The sequence below is a fragment of the Chamaea fasciata genome, unplaced genomic scaffold (assembly GCF_029207755.1).
Source record: "Chamaea fasciata isolate MVZ Bird 193981 ecotype frontalis unplaced genomic scaffold, bChaFas1.0.hap1 SCAF_3, whole genome shotgun sequence".
Classification (NCBI taxonomy): Eukaryota; Metazoa; Chordata; class Aves; order Passeriformes; family Sylviidae; genus Chamaea; species Chamaea fasciata.
The window spans coordinates 33,745,584-33,763,691 of NW_027094088.1; the positions used below are offsets into that span (position 1 = coordinate 33,745,584).

At 39.9% G+C, this 18,108-nt stretch overlaps 2 protein-coding genes across 5 annotated transcripts in view; one reads left to right on the forward strand and one right to left on the reverse strand.

Annotated features, from left to right (window-relative positions):
• Positions 1-814: 814 nt before the first annotated feature.
• TFB2M (transcription factor B2, mitochondrial) lies at positions 815-10,707 on the reverse strand. 2 transcript variants are annotated; one of them, XM_066178542.1, is made up of 8 exons: positions 10,378-10,707; positions 9,388-9,476; positions 8,302-8,455; positions 7,736-7,884; positions 6,044-6,133; positions 4,526-4,588; positions 3,153-3,301; positions 815-1,832 (listed from the first exon to the last, which is right to left on the reverse strand). In XM_066178542.1, the coding sequence occupies exons 1-8, from the start codon at positions 10,670-10,672 to the stop codon at positions 1,646-1,648; spliced, it is 1,176 nt and encodes a 391-aa protein (XP_066034639.1). In that variant the 5' UTR covers positions 10,673-10,707; the 3' UTR covers positions 815-1,645. The 2 variants fall into 2 exon arrangements, with proteins under 2 accessions (XP_066034639.1, XP_066034637.1); XM_066178540.1 differs by having other exon boundaries at positions 816-1,832; positions 3,153-3,304.
• A 104-nt stretch (positions 10,708-10,811) lies between these two features.
• The window catches only part of CNST (consortin, connexin sorting protein), a 46,872-nt gene continuing 39,575 nt past the window's right edge, over positions 10,812-18,108 (forward strand). The window contains exons 1-2 of one of the 3 annotated variants that reach the window (XM_066178543.1): positions 10,812-10,912; positions 12,634-12,730. The gene's annotated coding sequence lies outside the window, so the exon portion shown is untranslated. Of the gene's footprint in view, positions 10,913-10,935; positions 10,966-12,633; positions 12,731-18,108 lie in introns of those variants that run through there. The other 2 variants (XM_066178544.1, XM_066178545.1) reach the window with 2 other exon arrangements.

Sequence of the window (18,108 nt, forward strand, 5' to 3'; positions counted from 1 at the left end):
GCACACAGTTGAAGAAATTTATTTTAGGCAGTGGTGGTATTACATTTTGTGCATTGAATACTTCTCCTGCTATGTTGGATGTATAAGACATCTTGCTGCAACAAGAGCAAGGTGTTTTGAGTCAAGGTGTGCGGGGATCAGCCCAGGAGACACAGCAGTCTTGTAGACCAGTAGATAAGACAGTTACCATCTATTGAGACTGAAAAAGGTGGAATTGCTTCTCTTAATGCAAGTTTGCCATTCATTGACAATTAACAAGGACTATCTCTGAAACAGTCAGAGATGTAAACAGGAAGGAAGCCTCAAATCTTGACAACCTACACCAGAACACCAGCAAGGCTCTGAGATAGACTGCAAATTAAGTCTCAGCCTTTCTACAAGTTTCATCATAACATTAGAAAAGCTCAGCAGCTACTTCAAGAGTTGCAGCCTAGCTAGCAGAGTGAACTGAAGCTGCTCAGTTTTTCATCTGCAGCCAAAACTACTGGAGGAAGACAGAGATGAATGCTTATCACATCCACACCTCACACTAAGCTTAAGAAATGCAGTTCTCTGTTTGCATTTTTTGGGGCATTGCTGTTATCCACAGCCTGAAAATAGCTCAGCCTTCATCAAAATGGCATTTTATAAACTAGTGGTTTGCTAAAGAAATGTATTTTTTGCTACAGCTCTTCCCAGAGGATACAATATTGAACACAGAAACATTACAACCTCTCAGCATTGTTGAACAACAACAGAACGATTAATGGTAAAACAGAAAGAGGAATTAAGAACAGGTTGCCTTACAGAGTACTATGGGTAAAAACAGAATTTTAATAGCATGTGGTTTTGAGTAATTTTTTAGTACATGTATTATACATTAAAGAAAGATATTGGCAAAGGTTTCAGGTAAGATGATTTTATTTTTTTTGAAATCATTTATACAGCACTGAATAGTCTGGTGACTTTCAAACCTAAAATAATCTCTATACACATGTAGGTGTTTGTGTATTGTATTATAAACTAGTACAGGTTGCCCCTGTTATTTTCAAAAGAAATAACTGTTACTTTTCCTCAGGGATACCACAATTTTAAGCAACTCTCAGTTAATATTTTATCACTCTGTCATTACCTTGTCTTCTATTAACATACCACTATTAATTTATTAGCATTATGTTGACTTTAGGCTGCAAATTCAGAAAAGCAGACAATGTAGCAGACTCAGTGGTTGTAAAGACCTTTGTATTTTGTGAATCTGTCAAAAGGGCATTCAAATCATTAAGCACTAAAATAAAAACCAGACAAATAATAATTTAGTCTGTTAATTTTTTTCAAAAGTTGTAAACATAAATCAACAGTGTAACAAAAAGTTGCATTTAAGTGGTACATCCAAAAGTAGCAGGAGCTAATAAGCTCCTGCAAAAGTTGCAAAGCTTGTCCATTCCAGATAGGATTGTGTGCAAAGCTTGTCCATTCCAGACAGGATTGTGACAGGTAACTGTGAATTCATTACTTTCATCCTATGTAGAAGGGCTTTTGTAACTTGCTAAATTTTTCCTGTTTAGACAGGAAATCATCTAGCTAACAGTATGTCCGATTTTATTTAAATCACTTTTTATCAAAGTAATCTTCCAGAAGCAAAGATGATCTTCCAAAAGCTTTAGATTTATAAGTTCATGGTCCTTGTACTTGTCAAGACTTCATCATGGAACAAGGTTTCAGCAAACATATCAGAGTTTTGCAGAGCCTCGAAAAGTCGCTTGTAGTCTTCTGGATACAAGTTACACATTGCAGCATTTTTGGGAATTTCTAGTGCTTTCAGTAATCTGCCACTATTGTCCAAACTCCATGAACTGAAACAAACAAACAAAATCATAATGGAGCATTTCTTTCTGTGAAAAATTAAAAAGCAAGAAACATTATCTGAAGGTCCATTTCACTCTTTCACAGCTTCTGGAAGAAGCTAACCTCTTCTTGCACCACAAGTTACTTTCAATCCATACTGCAAACAAGAAGAAACCTCTGCTATTAACATAACGCATAAATAGCAAATAAAGCCCCCAGCACACACAGACAATACCAAACCACACAAACCTCCTCATTACAGGATAGGTGCTCTCTCTCCCTCATCTACCCTAAATGCATAAGTCAGTAACAGGCATTATAGCCTTAAAAGAGTGTTTCAGTGCAGGAGAAATTAAAGCCAAGGATGACTCAGTATAGCATGAACTAGTGGCCTACACCTCCCAGGTATTTTCTTCTCTACATAAACAGATGTATCCACCCTCCCCCCATCTATATCTTTGCTATGAAAGCTATCCTTTTAGAAATATGCACATACATTAACTATTTCCCAGACAGGAAAAGAGTGTATAAATACACAGAAGATGCATATTAGAAGTCTTCAACTTCCTGGCTGAAGAATCAAGTGAAGATCAGGTATATCACTGAGCTTTAAGAAAGAAATCCATTAAAGCTCTTTGCACTTGCCTTTGCTAAGAGAGTTACTGGAATTTAGTAGCTTATTTTTTCCCCCTTTCTGGAAATTAATTCTCATAACCTACTATAAGTAAATGAGAAGTATATTCATTATTTTCATCAGCAAGAAGTCAAAGCTTTCCAGACTGTGAACACCTTCCATTTCTGGGAAACAGAAATCTACTGATCATAAAGAAACGTGAATAGCTTGCATAATTGGTAAAGTCTAAAGCCTAATTTTTTAATTAGATAACAGCCATTTCAGGACATCTTCATTCTACCTTCTATAACCTTTCATCTGTTTCCATTAGCATGACTTTGATGTCTGTTATAAGCTGAATCTCTTTCAGCTCTTAATTTCTGTAACTGCAAAACACTTGGTGGCTTTATTATTGTATCTGTAAAATAAATGAAAACTTCCTACAGACACATGACCTAAGCTCCATTGGAGGTACAGGATTTACTGCACATATACATTCTAAATACTTGCCAACCTTCCTGACAGGAATAGTCCCCAAAATGCTGTATAATAAGTTGCACAAATTAAATGTTCTATTGTACATGTTGATGATTAATTAAAAATCAATTTTTTTAAGGCTGTATTTCATCTGCAAATAAATACTGCTTTGGGAACATATTTTATTATTTTCATATATTTCTCTGAAGTATAAAAACTGTAATTCTTCCTTACTTACCTTAATCTATCTGTAAGTCTAGATTTAGGTTTAGCAAAAGACTGTTTCACCATGAAAATAAAGGTAGATGCATTTGATGGCTTCAAGCTTCCTGTAAATAGATTTTCCTGAGGAGTCAGTCGTACCAAACATAAATGGTCATTTGGTGCCTGCTGCAAGAAAAACAGAGTAAGTCACTGAAAAAAATCACTTTTTAAGACAGTATATATCTTAAGCTAAGAGTTTCATCTTCAGCACCAGTAACATTTCTTATTAAAAGTCTTAACAAGATGATTTCATTGGAAGATGAGGCTTCACCTCCCTGTGCCTCAAACAGGAAAGGAAATAGAAAAGAAACATACTATCACTTGGGGTTTATTTCTGTATTTTAAAACTGGGCTTTCTTAGTTGAAATAAACAAAACAGGCTTGATGTGAGTTTTCAAGATATTAAATGGTCTACTGTATTCCTATACTATGCCAGGTATCAGACCTGCCTCCTATATATAAAGACAGAATTAGGTAACACTAAGGAATACATTACATTGCAACATGAGGATTTTTTTAAACTGGCAGTGGAGTCTTCAACTGAAATAATTGTACTTCTGTATTGGCATCAATGGATATATTAGATCTGACATTTGTACTTCTAAAGTTGTGCCTAAAGTACATCTTGCATAGCCCACCTGATGGGCCTCTCTACTCTCTACATGGCTTTTCAGCAACACAACTGAGCAAATAAGGCAGTCACATATTACAGAAATATTGCAAACTACACTCAATACAGCATCATAACAGTCTTCTGCAGAGCGTGAAACTTAAAAATATTATGTAAATATGTTTTTATATTATCAGAATTAAATAGGAATATTCCTTTATTATACAAAGGAACATCATTACTTCTCCAAAGGAGAGAAGTAAATAACTTTACGCAAGGTATTTCTGCACTTCTCAGATTTAAGTTTGGAGACTTATGCTTTTCCGCAATTAATTTGCACATGAAATCTATAACTGACACATGAATAACTATTTTAATCAAAACCAGCAGCTTACTGATTGTGTGTAACTGTGGTAACACTTGTTTTGTTCGAGCAGGCAATTGTGACCATCAGTAACTTTCTCTGAAAAATACTTTAACTATTCATATTCCTTTATGCTCTTTATTCACTATATTTTTCCCATCACAGACAATAAAGATATTAGTTTATTTCAGTTCCTAAGATAGTAGCAAATCTTCACTCTACTGTTGATGAATCTCTATGCTGCCTTAAATTTTAACTGGAACAGTTGTTAAAAAAATACATCTGTAAATGCTGCTATAAAGTTACTTTAATCTTTAATTAAAAGTAGTTTAGCTGCATCTTCAGAAAAAAAAAGTGTATACAACAATCTTACCACAGCTTTTGGTATTGCCAGTCCCCCATTTTTCAAATTAGTTGCAAATGAAGACCAAGGTTCCTATGGAAGGAAGCAAATGTATTATGGAATTAAAGCATTCTGTTAGAATAGAATAGACTACTTCAGTTGGAAGGTACCTACAGTGATCATCTTGTCCAACTGCCTGAGCAATTCAAGGCTGGCCAAGCTAAAGCATGTTATAAAGGGCATTGTCCAAATGTTCTCTTAAATGCTGACAGGCTTGGGGCATTGACCACCTCTCTAGGAAGCCTGTTACAGTGTTTGACCACCGTCTCTGTAAAGAAGTGCTTGCTAACATGCTGTCTAAACCTCCCCTGGCACAGCTTTGAACCATTTCCATATATCCTATCAGTGGATACTAGGGAGAAGAGCTCAGCACCTCCCTCTCCCCTTCTCCTCCTGAGGAAGCTGTGGAGAGCAGTGAGGTCACCCCTCAGCCTCCTTTGCTACAAACCAGACAAGCCCAAAATTGTCAGCTGCTCCTCATGGGACATTCTCTTCTGGTCCTTTCACTGGTTTTGTTGCTGTCCTCTGGATGCACTCAAGGACCTTCACATCCTTCCTAAAACTGTGGGGTCCAGAACTGCCCAAGTATTCAAGGTAAGGCTGCACCAACACTGAATTCAGTGGACAATCACCTTTCTTGACCAGGTGATGATGCTGTTTGAGGCACCCCAGGATGCAGTTTGCCGTCCTGGCTGCCAGGGCACACCCTGCTGACTCAGACTGAGCTGCAGCCAACAAGCAGCCCCAGGTGACCAGTGGCCAGCCAGGTGTACAGCCCTCAGCACAGCCCTCCTGAGCTCTGCCCTTCAGCCAGTTCTTCACCCAGCGCACTCTGAACCCGCTCATCCCAGAGCTGGACAGCTTTTCCAGAAAGATGCTCTGAGAGGCAGTATCAAAAGCCACCCTAGAATCCAGAAAAATTGCATCCACCATCTTCCCTTCATCCACTGGGCAGGTGACCGTACCATAGTAGGATGTCTGAAGAGTTAAACCAGACTTTCCTTTGTGAACCCATGTTAACTGTGCCTGCTGAGTGCATTATTCTTCAAATGCCTTTCAATAGTACCCAGTAGAATCTGGTACTCCATTATGGTTGCAGGTGCTGAGGTTGGGCTAACAAGCCTGTTGTTCACTGGGTCTTCCCTCACATTCTTCTTTGTAGGAGGATGTGGAATAACCCTGGTCTGCTACAGTCAGCAGGGACCTCCCCAGACTCCCAAGACCTTTAGTACCTGATCAAGAGAGGTCCTGCCATAACTTCACTAGCATCAAACACTGCCATCATAGCGAATAACAATGTTGCTTAATTGAAAGAGTTTTATGCCAAACATGACTCTTTCAGCTTTTCACAAAAGTTCTCAACAGTTCTCCAACTGATTTAAACATCAAATTAGCTTCAAATTACTTTGCAATGGTAAACCACTATAAACCCTTTTCTAAATGCATGTCCATAGCATTAGGCCATATCAGCTGGTACAAAACTCTTACCTTATGCAGTAGTTCAATTTCATACCCTAGTTGTGCAACTACAGTAAGTGCTTGATAAATCCTTGACTTCCCAGGCTTTGCTGTTAATACCTAAAAAAATGGCAAAGAGCAAGCATTTTTGTTGCAAAAACCAAGACTGTGTCTTTATCTAAGCAAAATGCACATATATATATATATAAAACAGTAAGAAATTCAGGTAAGTCTAAAACTCCAAGGTAAAGTTACATTAGGCCTCAAACACATGCTTTGTGCTACATTAGTATATCTTGTCAGAAGACAGGCCTAGAAAACATTGCAATATTTGAACTTCACAGCAGCTATTTGGATAACTGAACTGTGTATGAACCTCCAGCATGTACTTTCTGGTCCCTTTTAAGGCAGAGAAGATTCACACAAAAGAGAAATAAGGATCAGATTTCATATAAAAACAGTAACTTTGGTAGAGTTATCAGCTTGCACTGATAAGATAATATTCCCAAGAAGGCACACAAAGCAGAGTAACTACAACATCAGGTGACCTCGCTGAACATTAAGCAACTTGCACAGTCATCATCCTGATCAATGTCACAAATCAAACAACTCTTAGGGCAAGAAAAAAAGCTTGTGATTGCTCTCAAAAAGGGCAAGGAAGGAAGTAAATTGTAGCAGGGATATTGAGCTTCGTGTAACAGATTTACACAGCCTTGTCATATGATAAAAAGCCAAAACAACAAACAAAAAGGAGTCAACAATGCCTAGTTAAAGAAGGTTCCAATAGCTCTTACTACACAACTCTTATGCAACATAGTTCACATTATAACCAGAAAAGTTAATTAAAAAAAAAAAAAAAGAAACAGAGACTGCCTTAAATGAACATGCTGCCCTGTATTTAGTAAAAAATCTGACCATTAAAACATACCATACAAGTGGGTATTTCAGTGGTGTCCAACCTGTCATTTCACAGAAGAATATACTTAAGATGTTTAACTTTTTTCAGAGGGGTGTTAGACAAAACACTGTGTAGGCAGAACTGGAAGTCCTTGTCTACTTCAAGTAATTAAAGGTTTATGGCTGCGTACAAACCTCCCAGTTTCATGGGGAAAAGGGGAGGAGGCAGGGGAAAGGCAGCCTTGAAGTATAAGTACACTTCTAGAGCTTTGGGACAGCATAAATTAGGAGTATGTAATCCAGAAAAGGCTCTGCACCTTAGTGCACAGAGCATGCATAAAAAGGAGCGTAAATCATTATATTTTGCCTCTATTCTTTTCAGTACTGCACACAAAACAACTCAAGAGGACAAGTGCATCTCACTGTATTGGTATTTAGTGACTCAGAAACCTCTTCGAGTGTGTTTTTGTGTTTTGAATTCAGTCTTTGTTAACTATTACCTGCAAGTAGTAAACAAACTTGATGCAAAAGGATGGCACAGAATTTAATCTCCTCACAATTTACAATGGAAAGCAGCTAGTCTGCTGCTGCTGCATATACTTCTCGAAGACCAGTCTTCACATTTTTAAGATCTGTGTTTATATGACAACAAAATGTTGCTTAATAGTGCTATCACTGCATAAAGCAAACAAATAGGAAACTTGACAATACTTAAAAGTTCTGGTAGGAAAAAACATTCACTAGCAAAACCATTACACAATATAAATGGGTTTGTGTTCTGTGAAGCACTACACCTTCATTACCTGTAAAATGCCTTGCACGTACCGTATACTCTTTTTCACTTATAAAGAGGTTGAGCTCTACTCTTCCGTATCTGTATATGGAACTGCATTCATACATGGCAAAAAGAAGTCTCCAAAGTCTGTTTCTTTCCAACTGTTGTGGTACGATGCCAAAAACTTTCAATGGAACATCTGTTTCACACAATAGCATTTAAAAGTATCTTTAAAATTCTGCAGCATGTATTAGACAATCTCATTAATTCTAATGTCTAAACTACAAACAATTAGGAGAAGAAAGTCTGTCAGTTCATGTTGTTCAAGAATGAATACAATTCAAGCCTTAGTCAAAGTTAAGCGCAGTTTGCATTAGACTAAAACTTTAAATGACAAAAAAACCCTAATTATCTGATATTGCCAAGGAGGTTGGGGGGGGGGGGTTTGAAGCCATCATGAATCTTAAGTAAAGCTGAAATGTACAAAACAGTACCCATTAATCTAGCATGTGTATTAAATAGAACATATACCTCCAGCAAATCCCAAAGGTTTTGCCAAACTGCCTATGCACCCTTCAAACATCTGTTTGTAACATGTGGGATCGTAAACATATACCTGCCCTCCAAGGAACTGCTGCTACACCCATGGTTTCAAAAAGTTTGTCAGAAGACACAGCGGGTGGTTTCAAAGCTCCCTTCGTCAAAGGATCCAGTCTGAAGAAGTCACCATGAATCACCTTTAACTGCCCATCCAGGCTATTCTCTAGGGACTGAATAAAAATAACTTTAGTTCAAGAAATCTGGATGTGATAACTAGTTCTGCAAAACACCCAACCAAAACAAAAAATGCATTCAAGCACTACCTAAAATTGTTACCCATTGAACAAGAGTCAAACCTCAGAGCTGCTTCTTATGGCTGATAAAAAGAATAGCTTCTTTCTTTCAGCTGATAAAAATGATTGCCCCTTTCACTGTGCAGGGCATTTTGACAGTTTTTGTGCTGTTCAACTTGAGCTTTAAACCACATGCTTAAACTAATAGATGTTCTGCAATGTTTTTAAAAAAATACAAACACACTATTAAAGTAAGCAAACTGCTTCTTTCGACAATTTAAAACAAGAATTCTTCATATCTGTGGAGATCTGTGTGATTCATGTGACTTAAAATGTGTGAAGACACACTTTTTAAGTCAGGTGAGAGTCACTGGTTCCAAACCAGCACTGTAATGCAAACCTTCTAGAGCAACTTCTGCAGCTCTGTGTCTGAACCTTTGAATCCATGCAAAGCCCACGTGAGCAGGAGAGGACAACGCATGTAAGTGTCCATTGTATGAAAACAGATTAAATAAAATTGCGAGATAATCAGAATAACTAAGTATTTCTACAGATTTTTTACAGCTTCATACAGAACCTTAACCATAAACATAAACAATGACTCCAAGTATTTTGAAATCTTATTTATGCATAGAAAGATTATGTATGAACTTAAATTCCTACGTACATAAAATGCCAAATTAATTAAAAAACATTCAGCATTGTACAATACCAGACTACATACTGTTATTAGGCATTATGTCAGATATTGCAAGCAACAATCACTGCCTAATTCCTTTTTGATCCAACAATTACACAACAATTTAAGCTAATTTCTCATCTTCCCTTTAATTATGTTTTAGAAATGTCTAACCAAATCCAAAGTATACCTGTAAGTCTGTAAAAAAATCTAAGCTGCTTTCCAGAGCTACCACTCTAAAACCTGCATCAAGCAGAGATCGAGTCAAAACTCCAGGACCTGAAGTAGGAAAATAAAGAAAAAAATTTAAAAAACAAACAAACAAACAAACAAAAAATTTTAGAAGTGCCCATTTGTTTCTAAGCAATTTCCTTTAGTGATTTTCCCAACACAACACTTAGGACGTATCACCTTCAACAGGAGATAACTTGTGTTGGTTAAACACACTTCAAAACAAGAGTTAGAGAAATTATTTACAGGCAGCCTGCCCGAGATTTCTCACTGTATTACACTAAGCACAGTGTTACAATTAGGTACTGAGCAGCACTGGAGATAACGTTTCAAATGTTTCTATTACTTTTTCTGCTGTCAACTGTTATATACTGTGAAACCTCAAACACATTATCCTTAAAATACACTCTGCAGTAATGTAAACAAAAAAACCAAACAAACAAACAAAAAAACCCCAACCAAACCAAACCGTTAGATAACTGCAGAGGTTTTGCCATAGCCCATAATCCTGGGTGTGCTTTTACTGATAAAGTTCACCTACAGAATCAAAGTATGACCTGACAGAAAATCACATCTCTGGTCACTTTACAGCAAAGTTTTAACACGAGTGACTCAAGCCTCCAGACTGCTCCCTCACTCATTCCCCAAGCTCTGCATAAACGTACCCCCCGGGCTCACCCCGAGGCCCACACTCAGCTGTCCCGGGAGTGCCGGGACGCGGGTCCGGGACAGCTCCCAGCCGGGATCCCGGCCGGGGCAGCGCCGGAATGAAAGGCAGCTGCCACCCCCGCCCGAAATCCCGGGAGAGGCAGGGCTCCAGGCAGTTCCCGCAGCAGCAGCAGCAGCCCTTCGCGGGGCCGGGGCGCCAGCACGGCCGGCGGGGAAGGCGGCAGCTCGCACTGACCCCCCCAAGGTCACTGGGGCGCGCCGGAGCCTCGGGGCAGCTCACCGGGCGCGAACTCGAGCAGGAGGGGCTGGGGGTCGGGGCCGGCTCCACGCTGCAGGCAGCCCCGCACGGTGCGCGCCAGCTTCGGGCAGGCGATGAAGCGGCGGACCACGAGGCTGCTCGGCTGCTCCTTACGCACCGCCCTCTTCTCCTTAGCCGGCTCCGCTACCCGCAGGGCCGGGTACTGCCGCTCCGCCGTCACCCAGCACTGCGACAGCCCGCAGAGCAGAGGCCGCAGCCCCGCTGCCAGGAGGCGGCCGCAGCCCGCGGCGCCCAGCGGGGCCCGGCCCGCCAGCATCGCCGCGCCGCGCTCCCAGCTCCGGGTACGTGATCGCCGCGGCAACCGGGGCGTCACTTCCTCCTCTGCCCGGCCTCTCAGCGCGCTTCCGCTCCGCCGTCGGAGGGCTCTCCTCCCGCCGCCCGCCCTCTCTATGGTGCCCGCCCCGCTCCGCCGGCAGCCTGCGGCAGCACCAGCCCCCGCGCCTCCACGCCATGCCGGCTGGCGGGTCCCGGCCGCCCGAGCCGCCGCGGAGCTGAGGTGAGCTGACAGCGGCTTATCCGCAGGGGGAGGAGGAGGAAGAGGAGGGGAAGGTGAGATGTTTCTCCCGGTGTCGCGCTCCGCCGCTGCCTTCTGCTTGTGTCGGCCGCCACCGGGCGCTCTAGGGGCGGGTTAGGGCCGCCGGGCGGGCGGCGGGAAGGAGCCGGTGCCGGGCGGGCTGGGCGCGCTGCCCGCCTCGGCCGGGCCGGGCAGGTGCCGGTGCTGCGGCCCCCGGCCCCGGCGCGGTGCCCCCGGAGCGGAGCACGGACACGGCTGGGGCCAGAGGCGGCTCGGGAGGGCGCTCGGGCCGGCGGGCAGCGCTCTGCCGGGCGCCCGTGGAGCGATGTGTGTGCTCCGGGTGTCGGTGAGGTCCCAGGAGCTACGTATTTAGTTTGAGGTTTGCCTGGGTGTTTCGCGGATGTCTTTGATCTCCGCGTCTGCAGCTAAATAGTCACTTCGGGACTCGGTTGTTTTTATCGCCCTGCCGCCCTCAGCAGGTGCAGGATTCTGCTCCGGCAGATCTCCGGCATCGCTCCGTGCCGGCTTCTCTCTGCTCAATTCCTTGTTGCAATTACGGTTTAGGCGAAACGGGTAATTTTCGGTAGCAGTGACGTTGTCCTTTCGGCGCCGTCCCCAGTGCCCGAACGAGAAATAAGTTTAAGACCGTTTTCGAGTTCTGCCAAGCAGGAGCTCATCCTTCAGGGATGCTGTGCGGAGACCTGTCAGTGGCAGGTGAGTGGCCGCAGTGTAATGGGGGAAGGGAGAAAGAATCCTCGCAAACGTGTTTCCCTGCTGCCCGTCCCCTTGGTGCAGAAGGCAGGAGAGATCTGGCAATCGCAGGGTACGACTGGTCTTCAGGTTAATGGTTCAGAAGTAGACTTTATGTATGATTTTCTGAAAATTGCTTAATTCCTTGTATCTTGTTTCTCTGCTTGTGAAGTGAGAAATTAACGCTTCCCTACGTACTAAACAAAGTGATTCTGTTTGGTATATCGCTTGAAAACAGATATCGGGATAGAAAATTGAGGCTTTGTTGTTCTGGTTTTGGGGGACCTTCATGTGGCATGAAGAGCGGCTGGGCTGAATTTAGAAAAATGCCTTAGCAAATGAAGCAGTTCTTCATATCTGCAATTTATTTTTAAATACTCAGCTTTTTTACACTGAGTGCTGTAATAGTTTTCCCTGTGCCTTAAGGGAAATGGACAGATTGTTCAGCTGGATGATGGGATAGACCTCAATCCATTTTTAAACTGGACTTTATGTTCTAATAGCTTTTTCCCTCTCTTACTAATTAGTCTGATAATTCAGTAATTTGTAGGCCTTTTAGAACATCAAGCAGAACATGGTTTTCTTAGAGCAAATGTTTAGTAATGTCCTAATTCAGCATTTTTTTATCAAAGTTTATTGACAGCTCTGGCCACAGAAAGGTTAGGTGTAGTTTTAAGCTTAATTATTGAATTTTGGAAATTTTTGTTTTCAGTTGGAGGACTCAGGAGTGCCAGGGTCGTCTTTGAATGGGCTGTTCAGAGCAACTGAGATTATTTGAAGGAGTGTTTGCTAATAAAAGCCAAATAACAAAATGTCCTGACAAGTCTTCATACACTAGAAATGATACACTTTTCTTCGTTATTTTATTTACTTTAGCTTAGTGCTTGCCTGGATTGAACCACAGGTCTCTATGGGCTAAACTCATGGTTTGGGTTTTTTTTCCCCCCTGCTAGAACTGCCAGATATATGCTGAATCTTTCATGTGTGAAGGACTACCTCTTTATGACCTGGTCATTATCTTTGACAAACTGTTGAAACCATAGGAAAATGGTAAGTTTTGTACATTTTTTTTAAATTTAGATATTACAATGTGGAGGATTGTTTAAACATTGAAGTGTATCACAGGGGCATTTGAACAGTTATTTTTACATTGATGGCTGATTGTGGCATATGTTTCCTAGTTTTATCCAGCTATCACCACATGCAAATATTTGAATTTACAGTCTTACCTCATACAGCCCTATGTCTTTGTAATTTATGTGCATTGTTGAGTGCTCTGAAATTGTTTTCTCCTAATTATTGTTTCCTGAAATAACTCAGAGGGAATCAAAAGGGTTACCTGTTTGATTGGATTCCAGTCAATGCTTGAAGCAAAAGAGCTCATTAGTTGTATGGGTCAAAAAGACAATAAAGAGATTTGATTTGTTTTTTCAATGGTTCTCAGTACCTTTTGCACTTACCTTTATTTGGCTCAATTTGAAGCTTATTTTTCAAGTTAATATTAAAACATTAGTCTTTTAGTATTATTTTGGTATGTATTAACCACTTAGCCATTGTAAATATTGGCAATCATTTCTAAGTAAGGGTGAAAATTGCAGAAGTTCCTGGATCCCATTCTCAGATTTTCAAACTCTTATGCCCTTACTTCATTTTAAGTACAAATTTGGCAGAATTTTTGTCTTGTGCAAAAAGAACCTAATGAGTATGTGAATGGAAATTTGCATGATGGTATTTTTTCCTTGTCCTCCTAGTGGATACTTATCATTAGGTTCTCCTCTAAAGGCTCAGAATACAGATTAAGTTTGAAAGGTTTACATGTTACCAAGTACCACCTCTAATGTGAATTTTAGAACAAGCTTTCAACAGAAATGAAAGAAGGCCCTACAAAAAAGCCGAAAGAATCACTTAAGCCTATTTACTTCAGTAATGTGAAAGTAAAATAATCTGCTACATGCTTGAGTTGGCAGAAATGTCTCTGCTTTGCTGAGATGCAGGATGCTACAGAATTATTGTTTTCATTTATTTAATTAAGCATGCTTGAATAATTTTGTTGTAATGCTTTCATTGGTGACCAAGGAAAATAGCAGAAGGAGTGGCAAGAGATTTCTTCAAAAGTGCTCTAATCACTGCACACTCAGGAAAAGAGTTTCTAGGAAGAATTTTTTTTTTTAATCTATCAGAGAGCAGCATTTTTTGTCTCATTTTCTAGCTATCGCTGTCCCCTACTCCAAGCCCACAAAGGAAATCTCCCAAGAACTGAAGTAGCATTTAATCCTATGCCACAGTCTGGTTTGAGAGCCAGTGAGTTTGCAGCCTGTAGGTTGTGTTGGACATCTTCCTTTGAAGTGAAAGTCTGCCTTGTATAAGGAGGTCAGCAATTTTGTATTTAGAGCCATTATGGTCTATAAACCTTAACTTACTGCTTTCTTACATGTTGTCTGCATGACCACATGGCAATTAAAAATGGCTTGACATTTGGATGGGGACAGTGGCTAGGGGAGTGGGGGGAGTTTTGCTGTTTGGCCAAGCTATTAGTAGCAAAGGAAATTAGAATCCAAGATTCCTTGGACGCTCGCCTGCTCCATGTGACAGTGTAGATTCCAGCCTAGTGCTGAAAACCTGATTAATAGGGAGTTAGTGTCCATTAAAAATCTGTTAGATCAATTGTGCAGATCACTGGAAAATGACTACCTAGGTACCAATTAAGTGAAACTATCAAGTCAGTTCTCCTTTGAGATAGTTTCTGAGCACTAGGTGTGTGGTCATGTATGCTAGAATAAGCTTATTTGAATAAAAAAGTTAAACCACTCCTTTGCTATTTTTCTTTTGTAATTCCATGCTGTTTAATAGGAAAGCTTTTTCATACCAGGTGCAGATTGACTTTGCAGCCTTACAAACACTGCAGCAAAGTTCACAGCTGACAAAAGAACCATTCAGAATAAAAATAAACATTTTTAAAATGATCTGATGCCTTGAATCCCGTCCCTGATGATGCTAACAACAGTGTCCATGTTTTATTTCCCTTCTAATGAACACTAAGCATTATTTTTGACATTTTCCATGGAGAGGTGAAGGGTTCTGTAGTGTGAAGATGGTTGCGTAAGCTGTGTATTATAAGGCTTTTTGGCAGGGTTACAAACTTTCTCACTCTGTGCTTTATCTGTCTGTACAGAGAATCTCAGTCCCTAGGGCTATCAATCTGGCACCTTTCATCAGCAGTAAATTTACTGCAAATATTTTTTCTGTGCGTGCAAAAAAAAGTGCGATTAAACCTCTGTGGGCAGGAGCACAAACATTCCGATAGATGCTTTTTCTGTTTATTTCTCTTCATTGAATTCGGGTGAGTATGTTCTGCTGACTTAAATTCACTCAGCATGTGTTTGTGTGTCTCATCATAGGTCTTTATCCAGAAGGCTTTTGAAATGTTTCCTTGCTCGAGAGCCTGTCGCACCAAGGATTTTTTTACTTGTTTTTTTGTTTTTTTTTTTTTTTTTTATTAATCTACTTACAGTATAATTGTGATGTTTTCAAAACTGTCTGGCTAACTGATACGGAAAGTGTAGAGGTGAAATGCTGTTAGTGCTAGAGATTCCTGTGGACAAATTTTGCTATGTTGTGTGCTTGCTCTTTAGGAACAGAATTGCTTAGGAGTGTGAAGCTTTTTCCACTGTTGTTCCAGCATGCTGCTCCACCTGTCCCAAGTGAATTGCTAATGTGTGGCCTTAGAATGTGAGCTTTAGCACTGCTTTTCTCTGTACATGCCAATGATTTTCTTGGGGGTTTTTTTGAAACATTAATATTACACTGCGGGGCAAGTTCAGATTAATTCAAAATAACTTTTTTAAAAAGAAAGAACCTAAAACTAATCATGATATTCATTTTATCTTGGTGAAATGAGCATGTTAGGAAGATTTTTAGGTTCACTTGATGAATATGTTACTGAAATAATATGAAAATTCATAATGTACATTTTGGAGGTTCTTTCTTAATGGTTATAACTTGGAATTTTGTGTGCTTTTTGCCTCTAAGTGAGGACATGATGGTCCTATCCAACATTTCATCTGGACCTGCATCACAGTTCAGGTGGTGTTCATTCGGTTTTTACAGTTTTACAGTTGACCCAGTTTGGCAAAATAAACAAATTGGGGTGCATCTTGTCCTGAAATTACAAGTTTGTCAGTTGCTCAGTAATATTTTGGCATTTTCACTGACTCATGTCTTTATTTTTTAAAATGATGTACACCATGCTGAGCTTATACATTTGATCCTAGGAAGATTTGATCTTAGCAAGGGTTGGCATATAAAATTACTCTTTATCAAATGTTGTTTTGGGAGCTGCTTATCTTCTTACCTGGATTTCTCTTTTTCTCCTGGAAGACTGTTGAAGTCTCCTGCATTAACACTGCGCTGTAACATCTTTGCCACAAGGAGAAATAATAGTTATTTCGTTTCTCTATGGGCTGTTAAACTTCTTCTGTCATGGTATTATTGAAACAATCTCACTTTGGGTTTTAAGTGAAATTAGTTTTTACTACCTTACAGTATTGAGTTTTTGTTAGTGTTCGTGATAGTTGGGATTTTGTAGTGGAAAGATCTTTTTTAAATGGAAACTGCTTAAAGTGACCTTGATAATAGTTTTTCGAAAAGCTAATCTGAAACAAATTAGATCTCTGTTTACAGGCTCAGGTATTGCAAGCATTCAAATTCCATAAGAAGAAACTGGTAACTGTGTGCTTTAGAAAACCTCTCTTACATCTATTAGTCAAAAGTATGTGTAAATTGTTAGAGACAGCTCATATAGACAATATCTGTTTACACAATTAGAGCTGAAATGAATTTACCATAATAACTTCCTGTTGGAAGGGGGAGAGTTAAAACAGCACTCAAGGCTAAATTCACCATTGGGTTTAAGTGGATGCAGCTTCATTAACTTCAGTCAAGTTAGACCAGTGATTAATTTTTTGAGGGTTGTGATTTGCTTAACATAGGTCTCTTACAGATCATACATGATTAAGTTCTTGCTCATGCATTTAAGGGCCAAAAAAAGAGAGAAAAAAAAAACAGATTAAATGTATTGTACCTTCTTACAGTCCTTGTATGGTTCCCTTTACCAAAATATTTATTTCATGATTCTTACTGTATTAATCTTTGCTACATCCCTGTGAAATATATCAGTACTTTGTGGTTAAGAAATGCAATACAGATGATGTAACAGCGTGACTGACTTCCTGGAGGAGGTTCAGAGCAAAGAAGGTATTTGAGCTCATTCGTTTGTACCTGACACTGAATAATGTAGAAACTAGACCATCCTTCCTTTCGGAAATATAAGGCAAATAGATGCAAGATCTTAGTAGAGCTGCTGGATGCTCTGATTTTCTAATGATGGCAATTATTAACCCTCTTCTTAATTAACCTTCTGGTTGGACCTGCGGGCTTGATAACAGAGGGTCCACAAGTATGCAATACTTATGGAAAAGAATTTTTTCAGAACTCTTATGGATAGTTTTCCATTCTACTTGTGGTTGCTTCTGGCCTTGATATGATTTAGGACCTTACTGAATATTTTATAATACTAATTTTCTGTGTGTTGATGAGGGCTATAAAACTTGCTTGTCCCTCATGAATTCAAAAAAATTATGGAATTCAGCCTCACTATGGAATTTAATTCTCAGAAAGTCTTGAACACTCTTCTTTTTTCTGTTGGGCAACTTTTTAGATAATTGTCCCATTCTTCTTGCATGTCCATTTCAAGGGATCTGTTCTGTCATTTCTGCTTTTTCATATATGTTGAATATTGTTACCTAGGCTCATGAGAGATTTTATATCGTATCTTTTCAGTAACCTCTTATGAGGTGGTAGGATCCAACAGCTTTCTCAGGTCCAGGAAAGTAAAGATTTGGATAAGATTGAGTTGAGCTGTTTAATTCTCATAAATACAGTCTATGGATTTGCAGGACTTTTTTTTCCTGTAAGGAAGAAGTACCTGTCCTAGAAAAGGTGCATAAATTTGTCTAGTAGGAAGCTTTTCATTTTTGTTACGCCTTGTAATCAAACTTGTGCACATGTCCCAAAGTGTAACAAAAATCTGGGAGTTCTTCAATTAAAAGGAAAATCTAAAAAATCAAAAAAGGCAAATTACTACTTTTCAGAAGACTTAAAAGGAGGTTCATGCATCCCAAGGCAAGACCACTTACTCATAGGTTATTCCTGGCCAACATTTGTCTAGACTGTTTATAAAAGAGCTGCAATGATGAGAGTTCTCCATTCTCCTAATGCAGTCTGGTCTACTGCTTTTTCTACCATATCTCTACCCGAGATATGTTCTGGTGTTTTGTTGCAGACAAGAAAAAAAATTGAACACATTGAATGGTGAGGTTGCTTTTTGTTCTTGTAACATTCAGTCAAATTTGTTCTAGTGAAATTTGTAA

What these genes read in the sequence shown, in the direction of transcription:
- TFB2M (XM_066178540.1), bottom strand. Translation starts at nt 10,672, where the DNA reads ATGCTGGCGGGCCGGGCCCCGCTGGGCGCCGCGGGCTGCGGCCGCCTC. An exon ending in CCTGCTCGAGTTCGCGCCCG is followed by an intron (nt 9,477 to 10,377) that starts GTGAGCTGCCCC and finishes TTCCTACTTCAG; the next exon opens with GTCCTGGAGTTTTGACTCGA. An exon ending in ATTTTTTTACAGACTTACAG is followed by an intron (nt 8,456 to 9,387) that starts GTATACTTTGGA and finishes ATTTTTATTCAG; the next exon opens with TCCCTAGAGAATAGCCTGGA.